At 47.1% G+C, this 23,985-nt stretch overlaps 1 protein-coding gene across 2 annotated transcripts in view; it reads right to left on the bottom strand.

The window, feature by feature from the left end:
- The window catches only part of arfgef1 (ADP-ribosylation factor guanine nucleotide-exchange factor 1 (brefeldin A-inhibited)), a 62,620-nt gene that overhangs the window by 14,949 nt on the left and 23,686 nt on the right, over nt 1–23,985 (bottom strand). The window contains exons 2-22 of one of the 2 annotated variants that reach the window (XM_061238315.1): nt 22,272–22,302; nt 20,279–20,435; nt 19,075–19,221; nt 18,387–18,566; nt 18,206–18,259; nt 14,884–15,160; nt 13,614–13,730; nt 12,318–12,505; nt 11,672–11,805; nt 9,391–9,625; nt 8,744–8,843; nt 8,500–8,639; nt 7,139–7,247; nt 4,467–4,668; nt 4,264–4,375; nt 3,497–3,702; nt 3,037–3,121; nt 2,451–2,616; nt 1,572–1,723; nt 678–806; nt 88–246 (exon numbers count right to left, since the gene is read on the bottom strand). In XM_061238315.1, coding sequence (XP_061094299.1) covers nt 88–246; nt 678–806; nt 1,572–1,723; nt 2,451–2,616; nt 3,037–3,121; nt 3,497–3,702; nt 4,264–4,375; nt 4,467–4,668; nt 7,139–7,247; nt 8,500–8,639; nt 8,744–8,843; nt 9,391–9,625; nt 11,672–11,805; nt 12,318–12,505; nt 13,614–13,730; nt 14,884–15,160; nt 18,206–18,259; nt 18,387–18,566; nt 19,075–19,221; nt 20,279–20,435; nt 22,272–22,302 — 3,080 coding nt within the window. The remainder of the gene's footprint in view (nt 1–87; nt 247–677; nt 807–1,571; nt 1,724–2,450; nt 2,617–3,036; nt 3,122–3,496; nt 3,703–4,263; nt 4,376–4,466; nt 4,669–7,138; nt 7,248–8,499; nt 8,640–8,743; nt 8,844–9,390; nt 9,626–11,671; nt 11,806–12,317; nt 12,506–13,613; nt 13,731–14,883; nt 15,161–18,205; nt 18,260–18,386; nt 18,567–19,074; nt 19,222–20,278; nt 20,436–22,271; nt 22,303–23,985) is intronic. The other variant, XM_061238316.1, reaches the window with a different exon arrangement.

The following is a 23,985-nucleotide window of genomic DNA, read 5'->3' as shown; positions in this document are numbered from 1 at the left end:
TGTTGGGGGAGCTGAAGAACCTTCTAGATTGCGTGACTGCTAACCCCCTTGGCCACCCTGATGGAGGACTGCGGCCTGTCTGCTGACCTCGTGCCAAGAGTTGCCCAGGTAGTTGCCATCCGTGTGGGCCACCGTGATGAGGGTCTTGATGGTGTCGATGTTCTTCTGCTTCATCTCGGTGATGCCGGAGCTGGCGGTCAGCAGGGTGAACCGGGCAAGAGCCTGCACATACGCGTCCCTCTCCAGCTGCAGGACAACCACACTGTTCACCCACACCGCTTCCAGGGGCCCTGGGCACGGGGCCCTGGACACGGGGCCCTATGCGGCCACTCATGCGCCTTATCGATTCCAGTCAAATGTGCTGATAGCTTTCATTAGTTCAATGACCTGTCTTCATTTGTTAGATATCTCAGATTGTGAAACTCAGCAATGACTATAACTCATAATTACAGCATTCCTGTACAAAACACACCATCTGATTCCACTTCAACACTGACAAGCTCAACACTGGCGGAGATAGGGAAAATGTTTTTAACAGTAAAAGGGTGGGTGATTTTGAAGGTGGAAACCTCACAGGAGGTTTGTTTGTGAAGCATCTGTCCGTACGTGGGCGTCAGAGTGACTGAAAGCGCTCCGTCGTGGGGCTGTTTGCGGATGAGGAGCGCGGCCCCACTCACCTGGATGGTGAAGATGCAGGCTATCCTAATGGCACAGCGAATCCCCTCCAGACAGAGGAACGCCACTTCTGTGTCATCACAGTCCTGCAGGCCAACGCTGAAGGCTGCCAAGAAGGGTGTCCATGCAAGCTGGAGAGAGAAAGAGAGCAAGAGAGGTAATGATAAAGAGAGAGCGGGAGAGAAAAGAGAGAGAGATTCCCTGTGAGGAGGGACAGCTGCAGCTAAAGCTAATGAACAGTTTGCCAAACAAACTTCCTGCTGTTTTCAGAAGCCCCTTGAAAGAAGCCATTACTGTTACTCAAATTATGGCAGGGTGAAAAACAAACCCAAGAAATAATGAAATTATATCAAAACAAAGCAGCTGATCACTGTATTATTATTTTACTGCACAGCATTATGTTATTGAAGAACAGGGAGGGTTTCTATGTATGCATTACATTATTGGCATTTGGCAGACGCTCTTATCCAGAGCGACATACAGTTGATTAGACTAAGCAGGAGACAATCCTCCCCGGAGCAATGCAGGGTTAAGTGCCTTGCTCAAGGGCCCAATGGCTTGCTCAAGGGCCCAATGGATCATATTGTGGCTACACAGGGATTAGAACCACCAACCTTGCGTGTCCCAGACATTCACCTTAACCACTACATGCTACAGGCCATGGTAACACTTATTATCATAATAGAAATGTTCACCATTACAGTAATAATTACAATAATTAGGGAGGAGTGCTGAGCCCCCAAAAAATACCACTGGTACTCAAAACTTAAAACATCCTGTGCTACCTTACTCAGTTTTTACTTATTTAAACAAATTAATGTATAATGGACTTTTTCTACAGGCAAAAAGCTTTTAAACAGATGAGTATGAGGAGTACGTGTCCTATGGTTCCTTGCCTTGAACATGGGCCGGACGTGCTCCAGGTGTGTGGCGCTGGTGAAGGGAGCCTGTACGTGGCTCACTGCCTCCATCAGGGCCTTGGCTGTCTTGGCCATCTGCTCCATCTCCACGTTATAGAGCAGCCGCCTCTGCTTCTCACTGGCCACACCTGGGACAGGGACGGGGACGGGGACGGGGACGGGGACGGGGGACAGGGGACAGGGGCAGGGACGGGGGCAGGGACGGGGGCAGGGGACAGGGGACAGGGACAGGGGACAGGGACAGGGGACAGGGGCAGGGGCAGGGGCAGGGACGGGGACAGGGGACAGGGACAGGGGACAGGGCAGGAGGACAGGGACAGGGGACAGGGGCAGGGGCAGGGATGGGGACAGGGGCAGGGGCAGAGACGGGGACAGGGACAGGGGACAGGGGACAGGGACAGGGGACAGGGCAGGAGGACAGGGACAGGGGGCAGGGACGGGGACAGGGACAGGGGCAGGGACAGGGGCAGGGACAGGGACAGGGGCAGGGACAGGGACGGGGACGGGGACAGGGACAGGGGACAGGGGACAGGGGACAGGGACAGGGGACAGGGGACAGGGACAGGGGACAGGTGAGGGACATGGAGACCACAAGAACACCCACCTCCTCCCGCCCTGGAGTCAGAGTTTACACAGCTTCAGTTGCCTCTGGCCTAAAAGCTGGAAGCAGGTGAAGGAAGCTTAGCTTTAACTGGGAGCCATCATATACTTTACTGAGATTAATCTAAGCCTAGTTTCCCCTTCAAACAGGCCTATTTGACACCCTCAGTCGAAGAATTACCTAGATCTCTAACAGCACTGATGAATCCGATGTCATCAGAATTGTGTCGTGAGAACAACAGTGACACTGCTTACTTTGCTTGTTTGATTTGATGGTTAATTCTTTTGTTTCCTTCATTGAAATCTTCTTTCCTGCAATTTCATCGTAGATGGCCGACAGGTATTCCTCGGGTAAATCTTTGCTATCGTTGATCCCTCTGTTCATTTTTATGTATTGCTCTTTAGTCATTTTATTTTTTACCTTTAAAAGCAAAAAGATTAAAATCAGTGAGAAAAAGATCAAATAATACCCACCAAACCACAAATACCCAAATGGATTAATGCCCTCAAAATTCCCAAACTCATTGACATTGTGATCCTGAGATTCTTAGCACTGCTTGGCTATCCTACTTTTAGTGTTACTGATGTATGTCTATAGTGTTTATTCTATATGAAATCTACAGCATACATTTACAGCTTTGCAGTCAACTGATAGAAATGTGAGGATTCAACTCCAAAATGGGAGGAGACCTCAGTTGCTCTCCATGACTCAGTGAGTAGAGTAGTGAGAGTGGAGAGCCAGGTGTTTTTCATATGGAGAGCCAGATGCTTTGTTTGGCTCATACAGTAGCTCACACAGAAGCTCATTACAGGTTGGTGTGCCCTCAGAAACCGGTCTTACCTGGGGGCTATGCAGGTCTGTGGTCAGCATAATGATTGAATAAGCAAGGACATAGGCAGTGTCTGCACTCGCAAACAGAGTTTGCCTGCAGAGGGGAGAGAGAGGGAGAGAGAAACAGGGAGAAAGAGAGACAGGGAGGGAGGGAGAGAGGGTGAGAGGAAGAAAGAGAAACAGGAAGAGAGGGAGAGACAGGGAGAGAGGGAGAGACAGGGAGAGAGTGAGAGGCAGGGAGAGAGTGAGAGGCAGAGAAAAAGAGAGAGAAAGGCAGGGAGAGAGGGAGAGGGAGAGAGAGAGAAAGGCAGGAGAGATGGGGAGAGAGGGAGAGAGGAATGGGGGGGAGATGGAAAGAAAAAGACAAATGTTACATGTACACAATCAAACAGAAAGCTAAATGTCAGGCTGCTGCCCAGGAAATGCTAATCGGTGAAGCAGAGCGCTGAGGCAGAACGCGGGTGCTCACCCCTGGTTGCATTCTAAATATCTAGCAGCAAACTTCTCCATCAGCCGATCGATTTTCTGAGCCTCGCCGGGGAGGCGAAAGCCCTCCAGGAACATGCGCAGGGCCGAGACAAAGTCCTTGCCTTGGAAATCCATTTGGTCGACGTACGCGTACATCACCTCTTTATTGAAGCGGTCGTTGTCCCCGAGGAATTCGCCTACCTGAGTCTGGGAGTCAACGACACGCAAAGGATTAACAGCGGAACACCTGACGTAACGCACGCTAAAGCTCAACCCAACCTCTATTCCCCATGCACGGTCACAGCTTTCCTCTTCAGCATTTATTTTAACTAAGAGATCAGAACCGCAAATTATACCACATCAGTACACAACAAGCAGTACTCCCAGTTTTTTTGAACGGCCGATTTGTCAGCCCTTTTTATTTAAAAAGCATTGTAGAAATGGCAGGGACCCTGAGGACACTATCTATCAAGTACTGAGATGTAATATAAATATTTACGGTTTGCTGAGGATTTCAAAGAGGAAGTAGAACGCACGATGCTGAGGGATCACCAGGAGGTTAAGTATTTGTGCGTTTGTGTGTGCGTGCGTGGGTGTGCATTCGTGTAAGTTTGTGTGTCTCTGTGCCTCTTTCTGTGTGTGTGTGTGTGTGTGAGAATGTTCAACAGAAACTGTTGATCAACATCTGCAGTAATTCTGCAGATGGATCTGGCCAGATGTTGGAAGTTGAATTAAGGAGAGCGGATCAACTGCCAAAAACTGCCTTACAGAATCTAGCCTCTCCTCCTGGTGCAGGAACTGGGCGATGTCCTCTGGGGTAGTACCCAGCATGCCTTGCTCCTGCAGGTACTGGATCCCCCTCTTTGGTTTTTTGTTGAACCTGCGTGCACACAAGCAATCAGTTTTAGCTTCTGGTACAGAAAAGCTCCACTTGTAAATGGCCGCTTTTCCCCAGTGGCGATATGACTTACAGGTCGATGCCTTGTTCGATGATTTCTTTCTGCTGTTTGAGGACCTCAAACTGCTCGGGGTTGTCCGTGCCGGACATCTGCGTGCTGTAACTGCCAATGCCCGAGGAGGCGGTGGAGTCCAGGGAGTTGATGCTCCCGTAGCGGTTAATGGTCTCTGGGTGTTTGGTCTCATTGGTCTCCTGCTCTGAAGGCTTCTCCTGGCCTGGGGATATAGCAGTAAACAGAGAGCAGGTACAGCCCATAAACAACACGCGCCTTGGCTGTAGGAGGTAAAAAGCCTGATGGATTGATCTGCTGGTGTCCTTGCTGAAGGGCAGGGGTCTGAGCTGTTAAGAGCTGGCACTAAGACCAGCAGGGTTTATGAGGTAACAGCAGGGTATATAGGTTACTCGTAAAATGGCCTCCAAACACATTAAGCCCACACGATGCTAATCTATGAGTGGTGCTGTTGGTGTGTATTGTGTGGTCTGAGGCAGCAGGGGGCAGTCACAGTCTGTACCGGGGCAAAAACAGATCTCTGTGCAGTTGGGACAGTGTGTATTGTGTGGTCTGAGGCAGGAGGGGGCAGTTACAGTCTGTACCAGGGGCAATGAGATCTGTTGCCAGGACAGGGCCTGTTGGTGGCCGGCTGTAGTAGAAGCCGAACGGAAAGGGATCTCATTACACACGGGAAAAGCTGTGAAATATTGAGCAGGGTAACGTGAGCCCACAGTCGGCCTGGTTCCTCTTCAGCACAGCGCAGTGTGATAGAGCACTGTGGGAGAGGCACTCCTCCATTCCCCACTTAATCAGCCTCAAATGATTCAGCTTGTTTTCACAAACCACACAGCGTGGCCACAATTCAACCCAAAATCCAGTCTTAGGCTACAATACAACCTGAAATCCTGTGTTTTAGGCCACAATGAAACCCAAAATTTTGTGCTTTTGGCCAGAATTGTATTTTAGCCCTCAATGCAACCTAAAACACAGTGCTTTAGGCCACAATACGATCCTGTGTTTTAAAAAATAAATAAAAGCCCTGCGTTTTATCTAATACAAACACTGCATACTATAGCCACGGGAACAACACATCTACATACAGCTAAGCAGAGGACACTGAACAAAACAAAGTGTATGAGCAGAAAGCCTGTACATCTCACAGATAATGACATAGACCGAAAGCTATTTCAGTCCCATCGCCAATAAAAAGGATCCCTTAAGTGCCATTACTAAGCCAACCAGCCTCTACCAAATGCACATCAACTTTCTGCGGTTACCTGCTCTTCCTTTTGAAGTCAGCACATAAAACAAAGGACAAGGAACAATGACACATACCAGTCGGCTGAACATAACCGCACAACTAAACAATTTCAAAAAGACCAATGGCACAAAACACATTCATTTCTCTGACACTGGCAGGCACTGTTTGCATGTTGCAAATCCTTCTACAGTATGTTTATCCCACAGTTAGACAGACATTATGTTCAGAACACCCTGTCACATATTGAGGAAGCTGTTGCATTCAGATTCAGTGCAGTCAGTATGAAAACCATGATATTATACTTTACATGACCCGACATGAAGGTGTACAGACAGCTCGTACTGATAAAGCCATAATTTTCAAGGTTTAGTGCAGTCAGTATTCAAACAGCCCAGCTATGTTGGATCAGTGAAGTCGTTATCATCAGAGTTCTCATGAATACAATACACTGAGAGCAGATATTACAGTTATTATACGTAATGTTTAATGAAACAGTCATTTCGTTAATACTGCGATAGGTTCAATGTAGTCTAGAACAGTTAGCAAATATCCAGGGTGTGAAATCAGTAGTCAGTACAGAAACATCCCTTATGTTTGTATACAGCATCGCTAGTACTGATACAGCATTACGGGATTCAGCAGTGAGTGACAGTGCAGCCCTGGTTTCAGGTTCAGGTTACAAGTACAGTGGATCAGCGATGTGGACAGTGTGTGGGGTTACACTGTAGCAAGCTGAACTTGAAGGCGTACGCACTGTAAGGCAGTATGGACTTGGCTGAGAGTGCCAGGTGTCAGTGGACGGACTATGCACTCAGGCCAGGATGGAGAGCGAGTGTTCTGTTCCAGCGCAGGTCTCAGGTGACAGGTAAGATCACCTCACAGCAATTCCAACAGGAAGTGAGAAATGCAGGGGCCTTCGCAGACTTCCCAGACGCCGGCTCTCCCCAACGCCCGCGTTTTATCTTCACCTGCCCGGGACTGCAGCCCCTGCCTGCCGCCGGCCCGACTACCCATTAACCTCTCTGATAAACGGCAGTCCTGGGCAGCTTTGAGTAAGATTAAAGTTTGGGCCGTGTTTTGTCTCCCAACAATCTTTAATCTCGAAAATTCTCTCAGCAAAGACAAACACCGGCGCTTGATTGACCTCACACCCTCAAGGATTTTGTAAATATGCACCAAAGGACTCTGTTATCAGGGAGAAACTATTAAGGCGCTGAAAATAAAAATGTAAGGTCCATGATGGCTTTGCCCTTCCGTGAACACTTCCCCTTTTCTACCAAAGGGAACCCATTATCAGAGTGTTACTCAAAAGAAAGTCACCGTGTAAATCTGTCCCAGTCGGTGAGACTAACGAGCACTAAATCAATAGGTCAATACAGGAGGCAGACAGATGACTGGAGAGCGTGTGGAGGGTTGGCGGGCGGGGTCTCACCGAGGCTGGTCTGAGAGTTGGGGTTGACGTACTGGTCCTTGCTCCACTCCACCATGCACTTCAAAATGGACACCAGACATTCCAGACCTTTCTTCCTCAGGCTCAGCTCCTGCAATACAGCGACCACATGGCGGTCACACGCCCCGCTGAGGCAGCTCGGCACGAGCGCAAATCCTGGTTCTCCAACCAGGTCACAGCCCCAGTAACCAGCTCTCATTATGCCAGTAACATGGTGTTAGATTCAGGGGACTAAAATCTTCTACAAAGGAACAGTGCATGCGTTACCAGCTTTCAGTTAGTTTCATTGTTCCAGTGCAAATTAGTCCAGAGGGACCACATTAAAAGCGCTCTCAATATATTAATTTCCATTTCTCTTCCCAGAAGGAAAAAAAACTACATGAAGGAAATGAAATATAAGTGTAAATGGATGAGAAGTGCATTTAAAGAAAGATATTACAGCAGCCCCTCACATTCCCGCTCGTCATGCACACGTCCCTCTGAAATAACCTGCTTCGTGTGTTCAGTTATGACAGCGTCAGCGTCAACGGCATTAAACAGCGTGTCAAAATCAGCATGATCAAACTGCAGCGATGTAGAGTTATTTTCTTCAGAGAGAGGAGAAGAAAGACTCAAAATGATTGCGGCTATTGGGGAAATTAAGTGACTGGAAGTGCTGCATCTCGCCGTCTCAGACAGCACAGTGACCTATATGAGAGTCTCAGAAGGAAATGAGTGCCTTTGTGCCGACAGTTTCCCCGGTCGCCGGTGACAGACAGTAATGAGGGGAGCAGGGAACGAAGCTGGGCTCAGACGCTCCTCACAGACACTGTTACTGGGGCATTACAGATTCAGGGCAAAGGCCAAATTATTCAACCAGTCAGAAAGGGACGCAGTTATTTTGCAGTTATTTCCACAACCCGCAAAATGTTAAAAACTATAAAACATTAAAAAGGTAAGGTGCAATGTAGTTCATGTAGTGATACAGCTTCCTCTTGATAGAAACCTGAAAGCTGCAGTATTCATACACAGAAATAAGCTTGGTAAAAAGCTCCCAGAACCTTTATGGTGAAATTCCTGTATTTTGTAATTATTTAGTTATACAGATAAGCTTGCTCAGATATGTTCAGAAAAAACATATTTTAAGCAATGTAATAATGCTGAAGTGTTTGCAGAAAATAATTTTTGTTATTTGAATCGCAGATGTGAATTATTGGTTGATTACATACAAAAGTGTGTGTTCTTCACTCTCACACTCTCACTCGCGCTCTCTCTCACTTGTTCTCTCTCTCTCTCTCTCTCTCTAGCATGGTGGGTAAGTGAGGGATTATTCGGCTGCCAGGGGGGAGAGCAAACTTCATTACCTGAACAGGAGTCATGCCAAGCTCATGTCCGGCTCGGCCCTGTGCAATCTTGGAAAGGTCATTCACAAGCCTTTCAAATATATTAGCAGCATTCAAGTCACAATCATAATTCACATAAATATCAACCACGCTCTGGGCATCTGCAAAAATAAAAACAGACAGATATTACAGTGCGAAGAGTCATGAAGACGCTTGTGTGCATGAGAGCAGGGTCGCAGACATCGGAGAGCGAGGCTACATTTACCTGCACATATCCTGGTAAGGTTCTGTATAACCATCCATTTATGGTCAAAGGAACTTGTGGAAGTTTCCAGAATATACAGAAATATCTCTTTGAAAAACACCTGAAGGAAATACATTTAAACCGTTACAGGTGCTGAGCACTGATGCACAAAATATTGACAACCACAACAAATAATTGCATAACAGGCTTAACTTTAATTAACCTCAGTAACATAACTAATTTTACCAGAATATTCAGGTATTGACTCAAGACGCAACAGCTAGATGCAAACATACATCAAACTGGCCACTGAGCTATATAATCATGTTAGCTGTAAGATCATCTGGTAATAGGAAATTGATTTCCTATATAAACAGGTATGGAGCAGCTCAAACTACAGCAGACACGCAGACACACACACACACGCACACACGCACGCAGACACGCACACCAAAGACACTGAAAATATATCAGAAACAACAGTCAATAGGTGAGAATGAAACCAAGACCACTGAGGGGGAACAGAGCTGTACTAACCAAGTAATAAAACACAGTGCTAATAAAGTCCTCCATGTTTTCCAGGCTGATTCTGCTGAGTGATATTATCTGGGAGTGTAAAATGTGCAAATATACAAACACTTCCTTCACCGGGGGGGAAAAAAGCGTACCTCGATTTGCATCTTGAGATGAGTCTTAAAGTTGGACAGCAGGGTGAGGAATATGGACAGGGACAGCTCAAAGACCTCGGGGACAGAGGACACCCCGTTCTTGGACAGGGCCACGCACAGGTACTGCTTGATGGCGTTGATGAACATCTCGTTGGTTTTGAAGATGGGCCCGGCATTCTGCAGGATGGAGAGGAGCAGCTGGAGGGAGAGGACCTTGGACCGGAGCTCGTGGGACCTGGAACACAGTAACAGAGGAAGAGGGGATTGGCACAGAAACACCCTCCCATTCAGGCCTCGTCGGTCTCCCTGCTATTCCCAGGGACTGCAGTCCATGAGCCGGGAGGAAGACCGGAGGAAACTGGCCCCCATTAACTCAGCCGAGTCCGCTTTGAATCCTCATGTCATGTCAGATTCATCATTTCAGCAGTAATGACCAATAATGTAATATTGATAACAGATTAGTTTGAACTAAGCACGCAAATATCCCAGTCAAAGTGCCTTCCAAACATCTACTCAAATTTGACACAGATTATAGGTAAGACTGAGAGGTCAGTGGAATTTATTTCATAGGAAGACGAACATTAGATTCTGAATATGCCAATATTACGGATAACCAGACATGGGAGCCAATTTTCTGCACTGCCATCTGGAGCTAAGGAAGAAAGCCAGGCACTTAGAACTGATAGGCATCGCCTTCTCTGCAAACCATCAGTGATCAGTAGACACCACCCCTCGCCCTATGAGCAATGCTTGCTTCACTCTCATATTATTTATGCAATCAATTCTCCAGCCAGAGCCGAAATGGCGCTCAGTAGAGAAGTTAAGTAGGAAAACAGACTGCCACACAACAGACATTTTGATACATCATAATCCAGTAGCACAGAGCTGCAGGACATGCAGCAGCAAGCAAACCAGAATCATTTTAATAGCACTGCAAGATCTCTCCTAACACTCCAGTACGCAGATAACCCAAACTGCAACGGGCGGCTGAGGAAACTAAACAGCCAAGACCAAAGGAAAGCTTATCTATCAATGTATCAAACAGATCCTATATTAGCTACTGCTACTCTCTGTGAAACAACAGTGAATGAGAATCACAGTCCACACCGTAAATGCATTTCAGATTCTAATTTCGTGACACTTTCTTTTCTAGCTTCAGCTAGTGGAACTGGTGCTTGAGGCCTATCTCGTGGCTAATAAACCATCTTTCCGGACATGTCGGGTCCTGTACGAGCCTCTCTCTCCCAAAGGTCTACAGAACAATCATGACACCGCACACCCCACTCCCGATACCAATCTCAAGGGCAAACAAGCCGCAGTCCCACTGACGCACAGATCGATAGCGTCATGACACACGGTTCCTACAAAGGCCTGGTGAAGGCAGCAGTGAAAGACAGGCCTCTTTTGCATGCAGCGGGGGGAGGGGAGGAGGGGAGGAGAGGAGGAGAGGAGCGGGGGGAGTATCTCCTGTCTGTTGGCCCGGTTCATGTGCTGATAAAGGGAGCGAGAAGGCGTTTTGGGAGAGCCGGAGAATCCCGCTGGAACTTCAGACAGGACCGTGGAGAACTCAGCCAACCTGCAGGACATCTCCTAAATTAAATTACGCTCAAAAACCATATTTGGAAATCCTATTTTGTGGACACTGCTATCGGATTTCCAAAATCAGATTAATCTCAGTAATAGGTTTGGAAAAAATATAACACCACTGAGCAATCTCACTTGTATCCTTTACTCAAGGATCCAGAATTGGATTATGGGGAGAGGGGGGTTTGGGAATTCATTTTCAGAAAAAGCTAATGTCTGTAAAACAGATGGAGGCTCTGATGATTAGTGCAGCACAGTTTTATGTTTGTTTGTTTGTTTTGTTTTGGTTTAGGCTCCTTAGAAACTGAAACAAAATAAAGAATGAATTGGGTGACATCGAATCTTCTGCTGCATCAATCTGACTGGTAAAATAGCCCTTTATTTGAAACAATCCAATGTGAATGAAGAATATAATGAAACAAAATGGCACTCAAAAGGTTCTGCGTAAGATCATTTGTCCAATGTGAAACAATTCATACAAAATGCTGATTCTTGAAAGCTCTGCATTTCATATACTCTATTGGTTTGAAAAAAATGAAAAAGTTATGATTCAAGAAATCAATGTGCAGAAATGATCTCTTTGCCAATGTCTCCCAGGAAGACTGCAATGCCTAGCAATAAACAGTCAAGGAAAAAACCAATATGGTATGTATGCAATATCAAACTAAGAACTAAGAACTAAAAAAAGAAAGCTTACTTTGGATCAGGGGGCCCGTCCGTAAGTGGTTTCATAGAGAGCTTACAGAGCGATCGGAAAACGAGAAAGGCATCCTTCTGTAGAATGTGGGAGAACTTAGCACTGGGGGAGGGGCCAGTCGTCACTCCAGATTCCTGCAGAAAACAGTCACCAGTAACAAAAACAATAATGATGGAAAAGGCATTTGAGGTATTGCAATAATACCTGGAGCTAAAAATAAGCTTCATAAGATCAATTTGTCACATCTCTGACCTTAGAAATCATTTTCCTACTTTAGCCTGATTTTTAATGCTGAGAGTGTGAGAAATGCAGAGTATGGTTTTCTTATGAATGTATGTACTAGAAATAGACTGAAGTTAAGTGACTGCTCTAAAGGCCAGTTTTAGTCCAGTGACAGTGTCGCTGTGACCAACGACATGCAATGGATGTCAGTGGTCGCAGGGACATTTGGTTTATACTCTGGACTACTGAAATCGTTTTATATTTTTTGCTAAAGACAACGTGCACAGTATATGTTTGGCAACAACAGAGCAGTCATCAACGTTTTGCGATTTCAGTTGAGTGTCGTTGGATTATAAGCAGGCCTTAACCGAGAGACTCCCAAGTTCGGGGCTGGCAGTGGGCTGACCGTCTGGCGGCAGTGCACCTGAGTGTCGTTGGAAGAGACGGACAGCCGGTCGTCGGGCAGGGACGGGGTGAAGCTGGCTGAGATGGGCGTGCCGGGGATGCCGTTGGCGTGGACGTTCTCGCTGTCGCTGCCCAGGCCCCCTTCCTCCTCCAGGGAGGTGGGCGTGCCCTCGGTGCTCTCCGTCCCCCCTGTGCTCTCTCGCGAGTCTGAGGCGAAGGAACACGGGAGCAAGCGTCACACACACAGGAGCTGGGCTTTACACACACACACACACACACACACACACACACAGGAGCTGGGCTTTACACACACACACACACACACACACACACACACAGGAGCTGGGCTTTACACACACACACACACACACACAGGAGCTGGGCTTCAAGCACACAGATTGCACACATCACACACATCACACACACACACACACACACACACACACACACAAAATCAGGAGCTGGGCTTCACGGACACAGATCGCACACATCATACACACACAGGAGCTGGGCTTTACACACACACACACACACAATCAGGAGCTGGGCTTCACGCACACAGATCGCACACATCATACACACACACACACACACACACACACACACAAACAGGAGCTGTGCTTTACACACACATCCCACACACAGACACACACACATGGGCTTTACATGAGAACACCACGTGTCTCTGGCCGCATATGGGTTCCACACAATGAGGTAAGCAGATGATGCAGCATCATAAAGTACTTCAGATTCACGGGATGAAAGGCACTATGGATATTTAACTGTAATTACCTTCTAACTCACAAAGGCCACTGCCTTTCTCTCAGGATGCCTTTATCTCTTTGACTATTATCTGTTCAGCCAAATATTATGCATCTGTTATATGCATAATGACAGGTCCATTTCAGTTAAAGCTCTTAGTGGTGATGATGGTGCCCATTGCTCTATTGTACCTGACAGTGCTATTAATGAATGGGACCCACCATACTAACTGTACAACATCTGTGACACTTTGCTAGTGTTATGGCAAAGTATAACCACTAGAGGGTCTCTGTACAGAAACAAGTTACATCAAATGGGCAAGGGTCTGCAATGTCTGATCTTCTATCACTACTACTAAGAAATAGATTTTTACTGTCAAACACCAGAGTGAAGTGCATTCATTTATGTTCATATGAATTCATATCAAGGCAAAGAAATAGCACTGTCAGCAAGGACGTCCATCTGACCATAACCAGCAAGCAGAAACCAAAACAACAGGACTAAAATAACAGCAGGTAAAGCCAGTAAGCGTAAATGGCCAATGACAAATTACCTCCTACTACCGTGTTGACAACTTCCTGCAGGATACTCTGGACTATCTCCTGGGCCTTCTCCTCGTAATTTGGTGCTTCTTCCTCGTCCGCAACATCGTTCTCCTGCTTTGATAAGCCTGAAAAAGCATCCAGTCAAGCTCTTAGGAGCTGACCTCACACTCATTTGTCTGACTTTCCCGCACGCTGAAGGTCATCTTTTATCACAGCCTGCTGAATAAACATCAGCGAGGCAGGTTTCATGGACATTTTTACATTTTATGAACACTCATTAATCAGTGTAAGGACTGGTAAGTGAATAGGATCCACCATCAGCATGAATCACATACATTAGAACAGAAATCATCTTAACCTTCATATATAAACCCTTATAAAAAGATCTATAAAGTTATTGTATTTTTCCCAAGCATTCACTGTTAAATTACAGTGATGTCAGATTAAACTACAGCTGAAAGTGTGTGTGTGTGTGTGTGAGGGGACTATACATCTTTGACCTAGAAGAGCATGTGACTTCAACCAAGCAAGATGGCTCGAGAATGTAGTTCATCTTCACAACTGTCCTCAGCACCCCATCACATTCCAGCCCCCAGTGAAAGCCTTCATGTGAATTATGAGCCAGACTCGCCTCAAAACGTATTTACACCCAGCACACACTGATAGAGATAAGCCCATCAACAGCCTTACACATCAACATTTATAAAAGGTTTCCTTGCAACACTGCAAAAACCAAAAAGAACAAGTATTTTAGTCTTATATTGAGACTTCCAACCTTATTTATTTTACTTTTTTGTTAAATAAGATGAAAATATTATATTTCTACTTGAGAAAATAACAAGATCTTAAGTCTTATAACAAGACTAAAGTGCTTGTTAAGACAGTCACTTTTTGCATTGGACATGTCATATCCGTGTCTGGCAAATATCACAGTAGCAAGCTGACCACTATGAGTGAGAGAGATGGAGACACAGACTCTGAGATAAAGATGGAGACACAGAGAGATAAAGATGGAGACAGAGAGATAAAGATGGAGACACAGAGAGATAAAGATGGAGACACAGAGAGATAAAGATGGAGACAGAGAGATGAAGATGGAGACACAGAGAGATAAAGATGGAGACACAGACTCTGAGATAAAGATGGAGACACAGACTCTGAGATAAAGATGGAGACACAGACTCTGAGATAAAGATGGAGACACAGAGAGATAAAGATGGAGACACAGTGAGATAAAGATGGAGACACAGAGAGATAAAGATGGAGACACACACTCACTCTCCGCGGCGGTGGCCTGGTCGGCCTCGGTCTGCTCGTTCTCCACGCTGCAGAAGTCGGAGCCGTTCTCGGGCTCCGGGTCCTCGGCGGCCGGACCCTTCTCCGGCTTGTTGCCGTGAGGATGGGGCGCTGGGTCGCCCCCCTGAGGTAGCTGCTTGGACGGCGGGTCCTTCTGCGGCGGGAGCTGGGGCGACTCGGGCTCGTGCTGGCTCACAGGGGACTGCTGGAGGTGCTGCTGTCTGTGCCGCTCTTTCTCCATCTGCCGGGCCTCCTGGAGCTGAGAACACACACACACAGCCAGGTCCATTTACACACGGCGGGCATGTACACACACACGCACACCATGCTCATTCACACACACTGAGCACACACACACACACGCAAATCGGCATGCTCATTTACACACAATGCGAAGGCACACACGCCACAATTCTCATTTACACACACACACAACAAAACACATACACACACACACACACGCTCATTTACAAACGGCGAGCTTGCATGCAGACACAAACACACACATAATACACACATGCAAGCGTGTGCACACACACACACACCGCCATGCTCATTTACACACACACACACACATCGGCATGCAAGCAAGCACACACACCATCATGCCCATTTATACACAGTGGACAGGCATGCACACATAACACACACATACACACACACACACACACAAACACACACACAGCCATGATAATTTATTGATTCTCACTCACTCCACTCAGAGCTCCAGGCTCATTTACACACTGTAAGCATGCACACACATACAAACACACTCACACGTACGCACAAAAACACACAAACATGCATGCACGCACACAAACACGTGCGCACACACAGGAGCACACACATACATGGGCACCCACAGGGGCGGGCGCACACACACACACACAAACATGCCCACCACAGGCTTGCGAGCCATCTGAAATGCCATTTGGCTGCTCAGCCCCAGAACTGAAAATGCAAAGCTGAAATGCATCCAGGATTGGAGGTAAGAAGCAAAACCACAGCTGCTTTCTGGGTGCCACCGTTCTCCAGGAACCAGACGAAAAGTACATAAAGCTGAACTACTGCAGACGTGTCAAATATTTCGGCTTTCGGGAAGATCAGGAGAAGGTCAGAAGACTCGCCTCTGAAGAGATGATATTCTGAGGGCCTTGTTATGTAAAGTCTTCAGTTCATTTAAGGCTGAGAATATTCATGTTCAGCTCTTATGTTACGGCTCTGTATGTATGTGTTATTCTTGCCTGACATGATATATATATATATATATATATATATATATATATATATATATTATATAGATCATGATGTATTATAATATAGTGCAACAGAGCACTTATGAGACAAAGGCATTGTCTTACACCGCGGCATTGGTCGAACTGATTCATAAACAGGACATCTCTAAATGAGTCACTCAATATTTATGCATGGTGAATGAAAATCAGCAAATCATTTGAGTGAAACACACACGGACGTATTCTATAGTAAGAGTACAGTATATTCTATGGAGCTACGCAAGACCAAGGGGCACGGATTTACACATTTTAATATTTTCCTTTACCTAGGGTGTCTAGGGGGGCTCTGTATTGTTCTCTGTAAATTGTTTTGAAATAACAAAACAACAACAAAAGGATGAAAGTGTGGTAATTATGCCTTTATTGCATACCCCATTCCTTCATTTCTATTGTGGCTTTGTCTCAACGAGGCTACCTACAAGCATTCAGAGGGTTGCAGATCCATGCAATCACAGAGTTCCACTACACTGTCCATTCAAGTGCATATTCACAGATCAAACACAAAAGTTCATAGGACTGAAAAGCTGGGCCACAAAGTGATCCAAACAGGAAATAAATGAGAAGACATAGGCTATGGATCAAAACGGAGAACAAACGAATAGCACCGTGATTGAGACCGACAGGTCTATTAGGGTACACACATAGTGCTTAAATTAAAAGACAAAACAAAATTCCTCTCTTTCCCTGTGGAATTACACTGAAACTAATCAAATACCTGAGATTCAGGCAACTGCACCAGAGAAGCATTGCGGTCTAATAACTCCAATAGACCACTGAAAATGACTGATTTTGACAATGCATATATGCATCAAATTTGAAAACCGTTGAATCAAATTTTTCTGGGATTAGCTTCTCAGATCTATCTGGAGCCAAGCCAGGAAGTTAACGACAAGGAAATAATGAAAATGACATTGGTTGCATAAATATTCATCAGCGATTTCGCCCGCGCCGTTGGTTTTTATGCAAGCCGTTAGTGTAGCGTCCGCGCTGTGGCGCCACAGTGGGGAGGGAGGTGCCCCTGGTTCCTGAGCCGGGGGGGAATTAGCATGGCGCTCACACGCTCCGCTCCGCCTTGCCGCTTCGAGTCCTGTCCCCTGCATTTCCCAGTCTCCTAATGAACAGGGGTCGGGCGTGTAGCGCAATTACGGCACGGCGGCTTGACGCGACACACACCGCGCACTCGGTGTGGCACGGGGGGGGGGTCCAGCACGCGCTCCTCTGGGAGAACAGCGCCAGACAGGCTAATTAAAACAAGGTCGGAGGTCGTCTCCCGGGCACTTCGCCGTGGATTAAGCTGTCTGGGGTGAGCGAACTCGCACACCCTCACTCTCCCAGTCTTATCAGCCGCCGGCGAGCACTTCTGTACCTGCTCTGTCTGGACAGACGGGGGCGGTGGTTTCACCCACTCATTCTCACCCGCTTCCTTCTCATGAATGGCACAACGACGTACTTCTAAAGGTTTGAATGATCTGTTCCTCAACACATCACAGCATGCGGGAGGAATCGGAGACTCCGCGCAAGTGGGGAAACATAGAGGTGGAAGGCTTTAGCAGATATGAGTGCAAGATATGAGTGTAAGCTGACAAAACAAATTCAAACACTGTCTTGCCCACAATAGTAACATGAGGTGTGTGATAATCTAGGGGAGGGGTATCACTGCAGCATCACTCGGTACACTGCCAGTCTGACCTTCATATACTCTTCTCTCTTCCTTCCTCAGACAGGGAAATCAAACACGGAGAGGCCATTTTAACAAACCCATTGCCGTTTCTTCTTTCTGACACCAGACATGACACATGGAAATCATAAAAAATGTTGTGTATCAACAGACTACAGTTTTACTTGAGGAAAGAAGACTGCAAGCAAAAGAACAGAAGCCACAGCAAGCACAAAAAAATAAAAACAAGGCACACCGTCTCAAATACTGCCGTAGGAATGTATCAAGCCAAGGCGTACACAACCAGAGAGAGTTCAGATCAGGCAAGTCAAGGCAGTCCTTTGTGCTTTACCTGACGTTCTCGCTTTCTGGAGGCCAAAGACCATATTATCTTGTGATTTGTAAGCTATATTACAAGGGAGGGGGACGAGGGGGGGTGGGGGGGGGGGGGAGAAACGTCAATAGTAATAAAAATAAAGAGGAACATTAGAAAAAGCTTTTTTTTCCCAGCAAGGCGGGGACGAGAGACTCACTGCCTGGTTCTCCATTCGGGCGAAGATGACGTTGAGCATCTGCGTGAGGGTGGCCTTGGCCGTGGTCTGATTGATGAGGTTCTTGCTGGCCAGGTAGATGTTGTAGCACGTCCTGACCGCCTGGAGCACCGTCCCCTCGTGGATCTCTATGTGCTGCGAGGTCACGGCCGTCAGCAACGCCTGCGGAGGAAATCGCCCCGTTAGGACACACCGCTTCTTCTCCATGGCAACCAGACGCACTACAAAGAGGCCACAGGGAACCTTCCTCCCCGGCTTTCAGGTTTTATTGATGAACGCAATTAATTTTTTCCACAAAAGAAGAATTGTGCTGGCAAAAGGCTTAAAATACATGTTCCCGAACGTTCCCATGCACCTGATGCACTTCAGACACCGAACAGCACAACCAGAACGTTACTGAAAGAACAGCTCCGTCCCTGAATCCTCTTTCTGGAAAGTTCCAGACAATCCGGTTGTGTGTGTGTGACATCAGCTCCGGAACATGGCTGACAGGCAAGGCTGTCGGAGAGCGGAGAGCGGAGAGCGACTGAGCGTGTGCAGAGCGGACCTGCGGGGGCCGCACCCGCGCTCACCTCGAGGCTCACCTCCGAACCTCCCCTCGAGGCTCACCTCCGAACCCCCCCCCCCGAGGCTCACCTCCGAACCCCCCCGAGGCGGAGCGGCCACCGACCTTAATGATCTGCAGCTGCACGCCCTCGTCCGTCTGCGGGCCCTGGAAGCAGCCGCAGATGGTCTCGATGATCCTGTCGATCAGCTTCTTCCCCGGCGCCGTGCTGTCTGGAGCGCTGCCCGTCAGGTGGCCGTATGCGATGAGTTTCTGCAGGGCCCAAACGCAGCCCGGCTCAGGTGAGCAGCTGCTCTGCACGCTAATCGCAGACACACCTGACCTGTGAGAGCGCTCACTCATACGTTTCCAGAGCACGAGAGAGCCCGACTCCCATAATCGGAGCATCCTGTCCCACAGACAGAAGGCCAACATGCTCTGGCGGGCAGGGAACTTGCCAGGTCACCTGCGTAAGTGCCGATTCACGCTGCTGTTTTTGCTACATTCGTCACCACTGCCATTTCACACTCTGTACTGCAGCGGCTGCTCACCACGTACGGGGGGGGGGGGGTTTTGCGCACAACTGGCATCCCCAGCACAGTTCTCATCTGTTGATTGAATTAGCTCATTCTTCTGGAGCAGGAAGCCGGTGGCATACTGAGAATTAATAACACCAATACGCCTCATCTCTTGGGGACCATAAACCCAAGTGCTAATGGCACCGCTTAGAAATACCGTCATGATGAGACACACTATATACACATATTATATATAAATAAGGGACTAATTAAGCAACAAACTAATTTTCTCCCACATTTCCCCAGAAGTGCATATATTTAAAATGATTTAACTCCATATACTGTGGTAATGGCCATAGGACAGTGGTTTGTCGCATTTGTCTGTAGTGTTGGGTGTTGGAACACAGGGGTGTCAAAATAAATCTTTTGTGCTTGAGCCAAGAGGTTTCCAGAGAATTTACACACCTGTTGGTGTCAATGCACTGTCTGTAGACACCCTGGAATTGCTTCGTGTCCCAATAAACGTACAGCACACTTGAAAATCAGGCATTTCCTTCTGCCATAATCATTTTCAGCTCATTTTGCAAGATTGAGTTTCCAGGATCACAAACAACAATCACATTTCCACGACTGCATCCTTTTTAGCATTCAACAAGCATGCCTACCAGAAGTGGAGAGTTACACTACAATTAACTGCCATTAAATGAGAACAAAATGTTTGTAAAAATGTACCTCTGTAGAAAAATGGATGCCAGGAAGGAATTTCTGCCTAATTCTTAAATTCCCCACACACAACGTTCACTGTTACTAACCTGTAAACAGTCTAGAGAGGTGCTGACGATACGTGGACATTTGGACTGACATGCCAACTCGAATGGTAAGAAGTATTTATCCGCCTCTATGAAGTTGGTCTTTGATTTGACGGGAGGCAAAGTGCTGGAGCCGGCTTTGTTGTCCCCGGGGGGAGGGCTGAACAAAGAGAGGAACAAATGAAGAAAAAAAATGTAAAAAGGAGAAAAGATCAAAGTAGCAGAGGATGTGATGTTGAACATCCTTGGTTACGGCCGTACAGAACAGCACGCTACAAACCCAGCAGACGGGGGGGGGGGGGGAGGCGGTGGTGAGAGTGTCTAACTAAAGCTCTCTATTTCCACCTGCCCCAAGGCTGCAACGGTTCAACAAACTCTGATCACAGCAAGACCCGGAATGACCCAGATCCAACCGCGCGGCGGGGAGGAGGAAGGAGCAGAGTGCTAGCGCACTGACAGGTTTTCACTTTTTTAAAGAAATGGACACATTCCGTTCGCTCAGTCGGGCTGAGCTGGGTTAGCCCTTCTAGGTGTAAAATCAGCAATATGTGACTAGAATGCTCTTAATGGAGCACTCTAAAGGCTAATTTATGCTTCGGTGATAAAGTGTCATGTGACATGTCCACAGACAAACATTATGCAATGTCTGGCAGTGTCGGGTACCTGTAGATTTGTGTAAGGTTGCACGTCAGAAGTGTTGCTCAGCTGGGATTGGTTGACTGAAATGAAGAAAAGATTGCCGTGGCGAGGATACTAGTAGTACTAGGTACTACTAGGTTATTTGTTTTTTTCTTGTTTTTAGCTAGCTGGCAGAATGGACAGGTTTGAGGAGAAGCCAATTGCTGTAATAACGAAGCGCACTCTCTGATATAGAAATGCGAAACGACGTCCAAGTACTGTCAGCTGACACTTTGACGTGGAAGCGTAACTTAGCCTTAATGCTGATATCACAATCACTACTGGTAATTTAAAGCAATGGAGTTCACCAACATTGAAAAAAACACTCCAGAAACCGAAGGGTTAAAGCGGTGGGGCATCAGTGTGGTGCAGGAGGGGCACAGAGAGGGCCTGCCTTCCACCGCCCCCCACCCTGGCCACCCTACACAGGCCACTCACTGCGACTCATTCCCCTCTGTGAGCCCGTGCCTTAATTACACAGGACATGGAGGGGATTAGCCTGCTCATATTTTATAATTGACATAAACTGGAACTTAGCCAGGAGCACAAGGGAGGCGACTACACACCATTCGCCAAGAACGCCTTCGACTGTGTTTACGGAGCGTGGCTCAGGGCACATGCACATTCACACAGAATATGCGAGTCTCCACTCCAGAAATATACAAGAAGAGAGACCCTTTTATAAAAAATGCATCCAGCCACACGAGCCTGTGAGAGAGGAGACTGTGTGTATGTGAGAGAGAGAGAGAGAGAGAGAGAGAGAGAGAGAGAGAGAGAGAGAGAGAGAGAGAGAGAGAGAGAGAGAGAGAGAGAGAGAGAGAGAGAGAGAGAGAGAGAGAGAGAGAGAGAGAGAGAGAGAGAGAGAGAGAGAGAGAGAGAGAGAGAGAGAGAGAGAGAGAGCGGGGAAGGGGAACTCTGAAAGGTGAGGGACACACTCCTCTGCCCTGGGGCCCTGGGTGAAAGCCCAGACACTGACTCTCTGTTGCCATGCGCATGGTGCACTGCATTCCTCTACACTGGTTACTGCGCAGCAGAAAGCACACAGCCACTGAACCCTCTCAGCCTGAGCCGAGACTCCATGACCAAACACATCAATGTCCATCAGCACAGCCAACCAGACAAACAAGTCTGCAGGGGACAACAGCACATACACAAACACATGTATACTGTATGCAGAGTGGTGTGAGTGTGTGTGCATGTCTGTGTGCACAAGTGTGTGTGTGTGAGAGAGAGAGATTGTCAGTGGGATCAGTGTTTGTATGCAGTGTATGTATGAGGCTTAGAAGTGACACTTGTGACGGTCACAATATCAGCTTACCTTAATTTTTCGCTCTCTTCTTTTATTTCCTCTGAAAAACAAAAAAGAAAACAAAACTTATACAGTTGCCAGAGAACAGGATGAATAACAACCTTCACACAATGCTACAGGGACTAGGGGAAGTGTATGAAGCGTGTGCACACATTTCATATTCCGCAGCATCACCGCCGTATTACAGAGCCCGCAGCATGGAGGGTTTTTGTGTTCTATTAAATGCGTCTTCCCCAGCTCGTGTTACAGCGCAGGAGAAACAGACAGCTACATTATATGAGAGGATGTTCCTCTGCTCCTCACTCCGCAGCAGGAGTGTGTGTGTGTGTGTGTGTGTGTGTGTGTGTGTGTGAGTCAGTGTGTGACACACCTCCGCTGTTCTTTGACACCGGAATGCTTGCTGCACTCCGCAAACAAATCTCATTTTCAATCGCTGCAGATCGGTCCCCAGCACACCCAGCACACAAGTGTTTGTGTTTATTTCACAGATACGTCGCCTTGAAAGCCTTCTGCCAGAGGCTGACTCACTGGGGAATAATGCCAATGTTCAGGGATTTTCTCTTAATAAAAACTAATGCAATTTCAGAGTGGTTTCAGGCATACACGAGTTGAAGTTGTTTGATTATCTCTATCTATTCTTAAGGTTCTTGCCCAAGACACCATGCCCTTTTACAATAGACAAGCCTTAGAATAAAGATTTAGAAAAATCTTCGAGAAGTAGTCAGCAATCTTTAACACTTAGTTACCGATTGTTACCAGTACCAGGCAAAGCCTTCCATCCACCAGCTTCTGTGAAAACTCAAGCTGTGAAGTATGAAATACTTAGTTCAGCAAGATTACTTCTGTCTTTTGAAGTACACAGCACCACCATGAAGAAAATATATTGGGGTAGTCTGGTGGGCAGCCGTGTGGCTTGAGTTTAATTCCCTACAACTGCTCTTTCTCAGCTATCTCCTCTGGAACCTTCCCTGTCTTCCATCTGTCTTCTCCCAGTCTGAACATACATAAGAACAGCACACCCCCCGCTCTCCTTTTCAAAACACATTTCTAATTATGTAGCTATAAACCTTACACTAATAACCTTGCTTTTGAAACGTGTGTGAAATGGAAAAGAGCAGTCCGTATCTCTGGACGGCGTGTGTGATGCCTGTCAGCTGAAATGGGCAGTTATCAGAATTCCGGACCAAAAAAGATCAGAAAATAACTCTATGAAAGAAAGCTTTAAAAACACGTTTGAAAAGGACTTCGACCAAACTTAAGCGATCTTGGCAGCTTACTGTGGTGTGCTAACCTTACAGAGCCATGGCAGTAGCTCTCTAATAGACTGGTAATTATGAGTGAGCGTGTGTTCAGCAGACTGGCTATGAACTGCTGTCGATTAAAAATGCTTCTGGGCAGTAAACAGGGATAAAGGCAGTAACCCTCCAAGCCTATAGGTGGCACCTACATTTTGATCGGTCATATGCATAAATCCCCCCCCCCCGCCCCCTGCAGTCTTCTCCCAGTGTGGAATGGCTAATGGCACTTACGCCACAATCCCCACTGCTGATGTGGGCACAAACATGCACTCTGCTCTGAAGCACCAGCTGCGTCTTTTCACACCACAGCCCACAGGTCAAGCGTGCACAGATACGAGTCCAGAGAAGAAGATTGGACCGTATCCAAAACCAGACCGTAGGCCACTTCTCCTTAACAGGACAGGCCACCCAGCCCCAGATTTACT

This window comes from Conger conger, chromosome 4, assembly GCF_963514075.1.
Source record: "Conger conger chromosome 4, fConCon1.1, whole genome shotgun sequence".
Lineage (NCBI taxonomy): Eukaryota > Metazoa > Chordata > Actinopteri > Anguilliformes > Congridae > Conger > Conger conger.
The sequence above is the reverse complement of the archived record's forward strand: the minus strand, read 5'-3'. Positions and strand labels throughout refer to the sequence as shown.